The sequence below is a fragment of the Rutidosis leptorrhynchoides genome, chromosome 5 (genome assembly GCF_046630445.1).
Source record: "Rutidosis leptorrhynchoides isolate AG116_Rl617_1_P2 chromosome 5, CSIRO_AGI_Rlap_v1, whole genome shotgun sequence".
Classification (NCBI taxonomy): Eukaryota; Viridiplantae; Streptophyta; class Magnoliopsida; order Asterales; family Asteraceae; genus Rutidosis; species Rutidosis leptorrhynchoides.
In genome coordinates, this window is record NC_092337.1 from 47530141 (window position 1) to 47536622 (window position 6482).

Below are 6482 nucleotides of genomic sequence, written 5' to 3' on the forward strand. Positions count from 1 at the left end.
CTTGAAATCACATCTAAGGTACTCCGATTTAAGTCTGCTAATCCGTAGGCCATTTGATTCTAAGGCGATCCTCCATTGCTCAAGCCTTCTGTTAAGCTCATCCTGGGAATCCGAAACTAATACAATATCGTCGGCGAAAATCAGGCACCATGGGATGTTGTCTTGTATCCTATGAGTCAACTCGTCTAGGATCAAAGCAAAAAGATAAGGGCTAAGGGCAGATCCTTGATGTAGACCTACCTCAACAGGGAAAAACTCTGTGTTTCCTACCGCCGTGCGTACACGAGTCTTCGCCCCCTCGTACATATCTCTAATAGATCTTATATATCTACTTGGGACACCCCTAACATTAAGCGTCTTCCAAATCAGCTCACGCGGGACACAATCATAAGCTTTTTCCAAGTCTAAGAATGCCATGTGTAGGTTCTTTTGTTTTTCCCTACACTTCTCCATAAGGCTTCTAACTATGTGAATCGCTTCCATCGACGAGCGACCTGTCATGAAACCGAATTGGTTCTCTGAAACCTTTGTCTCGCGTCGGAGCCTCGTCTCCATCATTCTTTCCCAAAGCTTCATAGTATGACTAAGTAACTTTATGCCTCTATAATTACTACATATTTGCGCATCTCCCTTGTTCTTGTAAATAGGAATAACCTCACTGAGTCTCCATTCCATAGGCATATTTGCGCTTCTAAACGTCGTGTTGAAAAGGTTTGTCAACAATCTAACCCCATCGCCTCCTAGGCACTTCCACGCCTCAATCGGAATTTGATCCGGTCCTACTGCTTTGTTTCTCCCCATCTTTCGTAGGGCCAATCTAACTTCCTCCTCGTTAATCATCGTGCAGAAACAGTTGTTTTGAAACTCCCGAACCTCGTGGGATTCACCGTTCCGCTCTGGTCTTCCCCTACCGAAAAGAGATGCAAAATAATCTTCCCATCTTTTCCTAATAAGATCTTCTCTTACTATACTTTGACCCGCTACATCCTTGATATATTTGATGTTACCTAAGTCCCTGCTTCTTCGCTCCCTAGCTTTGGCTATCCTATATACGTCATTAGCTCCCTCTTTAGAGTCTAGTTTCCTATATAAATCTTCGTATGCTTTGTCTTTTGCAATTGCTACGGCCTTCTTTGCTTCTCTTTTAGCTTCTTTATATCTTTCTTCTACCCTAGTTCTCTCTTCATGTGACCCTTCTCCAAGAGTAATGAGCTCCCTAAACCTCGCCTGCTTTAAAGCGACTTTCGTTTGGACATCGTCACTAAGCCACCACGACTCTCTTCTACTCTTATGGGCTCTCGATGTCCCTGTAGCCATTCCTAAGGTCTCTTTTGCCACATCTCTGATAGTGGACGCCATGCGATTCCATAACTGGTCTGCTTCTGTAGGGGCAACGTTATCCCCTTCTACACTCAATCTCTCAACAACATTCGCTCTAAAAGTCTCCGCATTCGCTCCATAGAGGTTCTTCCAAAGGATTCTAGGTTGTACAACCCTAGCCCTCCTGCCAACTCTTCCCTTAGTGACTAGGTCCATGACCAGCAATCTGTGCTGGGAGGAGCACGTCAAAGCTGGAAGGACCTTACAGTCCCTACAGGTCCTAAGTTCCCCTTTACGAAGAAGCAAAAAGTCAATCTGGGTGCTACGATCCCCGCTATGGAAAGTGGCTAACTGAGCATCCCTCTTCTTGAAGAAAGAGTTTGCTACCACCAACTCGTGGGCAATGGCAAACTCAAGAATTGAGCGCCCCTCTTCATTTCTAGGACCAAACCCAAAGCCCCCATGGGCTCCCTCATAACCTTCTGTCTCCGCTCCTATATGTCCATTCAGATCACCACCTATAATCAGTCGATGGTCCGCTGGGCACCCCCTCACCACCTCATCTAACAATTCCCAGAAACTCTTCTTTTCGGCATCACCTAAACCCGCATGAGGTGCGTATGCACTAATGACCGTGAAAGTCTCCTCCTTAATAATTAAACTAACCGACATAATCCTATCGCTAAACCTACCCACGTCAACAACGTTATCTATATGTAGTTTACCTAAAAAGATACCTACCCCGTTCTGTGCTATCCTAGAACCCGAGTACCACAACTTATAGTCCTCAATCTCTATCGCCTCTTCACCCTTCCATCTAGTCTCTTGAACACACACAATGTCTACATTACTCTTACGAAAGGTATCAACGAGCTCAATCCTCTTACCAGTCAAGGTTCCTATATTCCAGCTACCCACTCTAATCCTACCAAGGGTGGCTACCCTACAACCACCTCTAACCCCTCTAGGCCTACCCGCCCCTAAATTAGGAGAACATGACCTCAAGTGACCATAAGTACGCGTAGGATCTATATTACTTTATTCACTAAAAAGGTGACCCAGTACAAGTAAAAAAAAAATGAATAAGTTAAATTCGTATAAAAAACTAAGAAAAATAGTGTCCAATTATTAAGTGTAAGGGTATGGGAATATCTATATTACCAGTTAATTAAAAACTAAATAAATGAAGATGGTATAAGTCAGTTTCAGATTCAATTGCTACCAGCAAAAAATTATGGATAACAGTAACAGTAAAAAAAAAACAAAATAAAGAATAATAATAATACTTAATAATAATAAATAATAGTGAATGATACAGATAATAATTAAGTTAAAGTTATACAAATTTACTAGGTCTAAAAACTAATAATATAATACAAATTAATATAATACGGAGTATATAAGTAGCATAAATAATTAAAGGGATAGAAATTAAACACCAGGAAAGACTATAATGGAGACTATTATGTTTATATAAAGATGATAATGATAATATAAATTGAAATCACCTTCGACTATAAAGGATGTACCAAAGACAAAAGGGTTAAACAATTTAAAGGAGCGTATAAAGGGATAGAAACAAGAACCAGTCGGAAAAATAATTTTCCGGTATCAGTTGGCCGGCGAAAGGTCAATTCCGGCAAAGAGCTTCTAGCGGCGCGTGGATATCCCGTTTCCGGCAAAAACAGGTTTCGTTGGGATCGCAAAAACAAATTGGATTAATTGCTAGTGGAGGTGTCTTTTAATCTACAATTGTTTATCGTATAAATCTAGAAGTTAAGAGTATAGATGCTTTTTTGTTTTAAGAACCGTTGGGAGAGAACAAGTAGGAGAGAGAGTTTGGGAGAAATAATAAAAACACGATTAATAACAATTAAAGGTAAAATGATAATGATGAAAAATAAACGCAAAAGAGATATAACTTGAACAATTATTCTGTTTCTAAATTTATAAAATTTTCTCGTGTATATTATTTAGTCAGAATTTGAAAACAATATCACCTACCTTCATATTAATGGTTTAGCATTCTCTCCTTAAAAATCTTTGATTATTTCGGATCATATGTTCCAGGTAAAATATTTGTGGTACTCTTTTGTTTTCATTATTTGTTATATGCATTTTATTAACTTCAATCATTTGTATCAAGTATGTTAGTCGGAATCTGTGGTTCTACGGGTCATGAAACTAAATGACTTCAGCATTTACATTCACTTAATACCTAAAACATATCATTAAACTATTTCCTTTAATCAAACCCTTGATTCCACGGGTCATTTCACTAGTATAAAGTGTATGGCAACCAATTAATATATTCCATGCGTTTTGTAAGCTGAAAAAGATACCAAATTCTAATAAGTAATTCATGAAAACGCTAACCTAATTAGTATAAAATTGCAAACCATATCACACTCAAATCACAAATCAATATCTTCAAATCAATATATCAATATATACTATAAAATGAAAAGTTGTTTCCAAGTTTATAAATAATAAGCATACATAAACGACTAAGTATTGAATTACTTTCCTATTAGATAAATGATATTAATGCATAAAGTAATCAGTAAATACTCGTTAACATGATTTCGTAGATAAAAAGTAAACCATTATCAACATTAACAATAAGTTCCTACTAATTAACATTATAAACTAATCTATTATTAAATTTACTATCCTTAATCGCACCTTCAATCTACCTTCCTTAATCCCTTTAGTTAGGTAAAGCACAACATAAACACAAATTGATTTGACAATACATATTGGAAAATCTAACCAAGGTCTTCCATTGGGCTTCATTGAGGAGCATTTTCCTTGAAACGGGCGATGACTCCTTATAAAGCTGATAATTTCCAGCCACGAGCACACCAAATATCTGCCGGATTCTAAGACGAACTTCAAACAAATAAGCATCTTTTCGGACATTGATCACAACAATGTTGTCATCAAGAATTCCCACATAGACATTCAACAACACATTTGTCAATAGTTTGAAATATATTTTAATTCGAGATCTGACCCCATGGTTTATTATTTCATTACGACGATGACTCTCTGTTAATTCTCCTTGCGTAATATTTAAGTTTTTTGCATTTGAGATTTAAGAAAATTCTAGTTTGCTCTAAGATCCTCTGCATGAAATCTGAAGCCGATAATGTTCAGATCCACTGCACAAAATCTAAAGCTGATAATGTTCAGATCCTCTGAGAGCAAAATGGAATTTTCTTAAATCTCGAGTTGTACAAAATTTAAATGTTACACAAGGAGAATTAACAGAGCGTTGCCACCATTATGGAATAACTAAACCTTGGGGTCGAGGTCTCAAATTATGATGGATTTCAAACTATTGAAAAATATGTTGTTGAATGTTAATGTGGAATTCCCAGTGACACTATTGTTGATGCTAGTTGAATGATCATTGTCCGAGAAATTTTTTTCTTTGTTTGAGGTTCATCTTAGAATTCATCAGATATTTGGTGTTCGTGGCTGGAAATTATCATCTTTATTGGGAGTCATCGCCCATTTTAAGGAAAACGCTCTTCGATGAAGTCGCATGGGAGACTTTGGTTATATTCTTCAATAGTTATACTCAAGCAATTTGTGTTTTTGTTGTGCTTTAGCTGGATGAGTGGATTAAGGATTGTAGATTGCATGTGGTATTGAGGATAGATTAGTTTTTTAATGTTAATTGGTAGGAATCTATTGTTAATTTTTACAATGGTTTACTTATTGTCTAAAATCTTGTTAACGTTTTTGCAAAAGAGTATATACTGGTAACTTAGGTAATGATATCATTTACCTGAGAGGAAGGTAATTCAATACTTATTCTTTTACGCATGCTTACTATTTATAAACTTGAAGCTTCTATGAATTTTATCGTATGTATTGATTTAAAGAACTTGATTTGAATGTGATGTGATATGTAGTTTTATACTTATTAGGTTAGCGTATTCATGAATTACTTTTGGCAGGCTGGTTTCTTTTTCAGTGTACAAAACGCATGGAATATACTGATCGGTTGACAGACTTTACATGTTACCTTCTGAGAAATGTTTAGAGCTGAAATTAGAAAAGTGTTAAGCCAAACGGAGTGCTAATTTCCATTACCCCAAACATATGTATTAATCTTGTTTAAGTCCTTATAGAGCGTTCATTACCCCAAACATTTCATGAATGTTGATCTGTGTTGCGGTGTTTATTAGTTTGAGAGAATTGCATACATTGAAGGGTCACGTTGAATCAGTTGTTCGACTCAAGGGTCTAGACATAGAAACGGTTCAAAAAACATATGCCGTCTAAGACACTAATGTCGTTAGTTTGTGAGTTACCTTTAGAACAATTGTTTTTCGCGAGGTTATTTTCTTAGTTTTTTTTTTTTTTTTTTTTTTTTTTTTTTTTTTTTTTTTTCTTTTGCTCATTTCCAGTATTCCCATGTACTTGTGAACTGGGAAAAGGAGAACCTTTATGTGTCATAATTTGTTGTCAATATGAACAAAGGCTTTTTGGGTCTGAAATTTTTAGGCTTACTAGTTTGTACTTTGTGCAGTTCTTAATTTTTATGATCACCAACTCATTTGATGATTGTACTTTGGTGTAGTCATTAAGATCATGCAAATAATACGAGTTTAAACTCATGTTCCCATAGTAAAAAAGGTTGAACATAATTTTTATGATAGTAAAACTCTTAACAAAACTCAGACCAAGAAATTAATGATTTTTAACCATTTTTAGATTAATGGAATGGAATTATATTTTAATACAGTTATAATTATGTTACTGGTATTGTTTTTTTTTTTTTAAATCGATTGAATTTATTTTTTGTGATATAGCAAACAGTGAGACTGTGAGAGATTGTTACAAAGAAGAAAAAATTTGATTTCACCTTTCAATTATGATTTCGAAGTAGTAAACTTTTTTAGAAAATATTCCATTTTAACTAATCTGTATGTAGAACTAACATGTAAAGACACATTAAACTTTCACTATTGTATTAGAGAAATCACAAGGCCACACCAAATCTATCATATTGTACATATGCAGGGAAGGCCACATATTCCCAGTTCATGACTCCATGTAAATAATGCATGTCCAAGTAGTGGGTGTACAACCAAACTAGATATGAAGGTAAAAATGAAAACAACGAAGAATGATATTTTGTTAGAGAA

General features: G+C 35.7%; 1 protein-coding gene across 1 annotated transcript; it reads right to left on the bottom strand.

The window, feature by feature from the left end:
* Positions 1-460: 460 nt before the first annotated feature.
* Positions 461-4242, bottom strand: LOC139848596 (uncharacterized). The gene is made up of 4 exons (XM_071838321.1): positions 4017-4242; positions 1193-2300; positions 730-1045; positions 461-583 (listed from the first exon to the last, which is right to left on the bottom strand). Exons 1-4 carry the CDS (start codon positions 4240-4242, stop codon positions 461-463), a joined length of 1773 nt encoding a protein of 590 aa, XP_071694422.1.
* Positions 4243-6482: the final 2240 nt, after the last annotated feature.

Coding starts and splice junctions, on each gene's coding strand:
- LOC139848596 (XM_071838321.1), bottom strand. CDS start 4,242: ATGTCCGAAAAGATGCTTATTTGTTTGAAGTTCGTCTTAGAATCCGGC. Junction 2,301..4,016: donor AACTAAAGGGATTAAGGAAG/GTAGATTGAAGG, acceptor CTCCTAATTTAG/GGGCGGGTAGGCCTAGAGGG. Junction 584..729: donor AGTGCCTAGGAGGCGATGGG/GTTAGATTGTTG, acceptor AAAGTTACTTAG/TCATACTATGAAGCTTTGGG.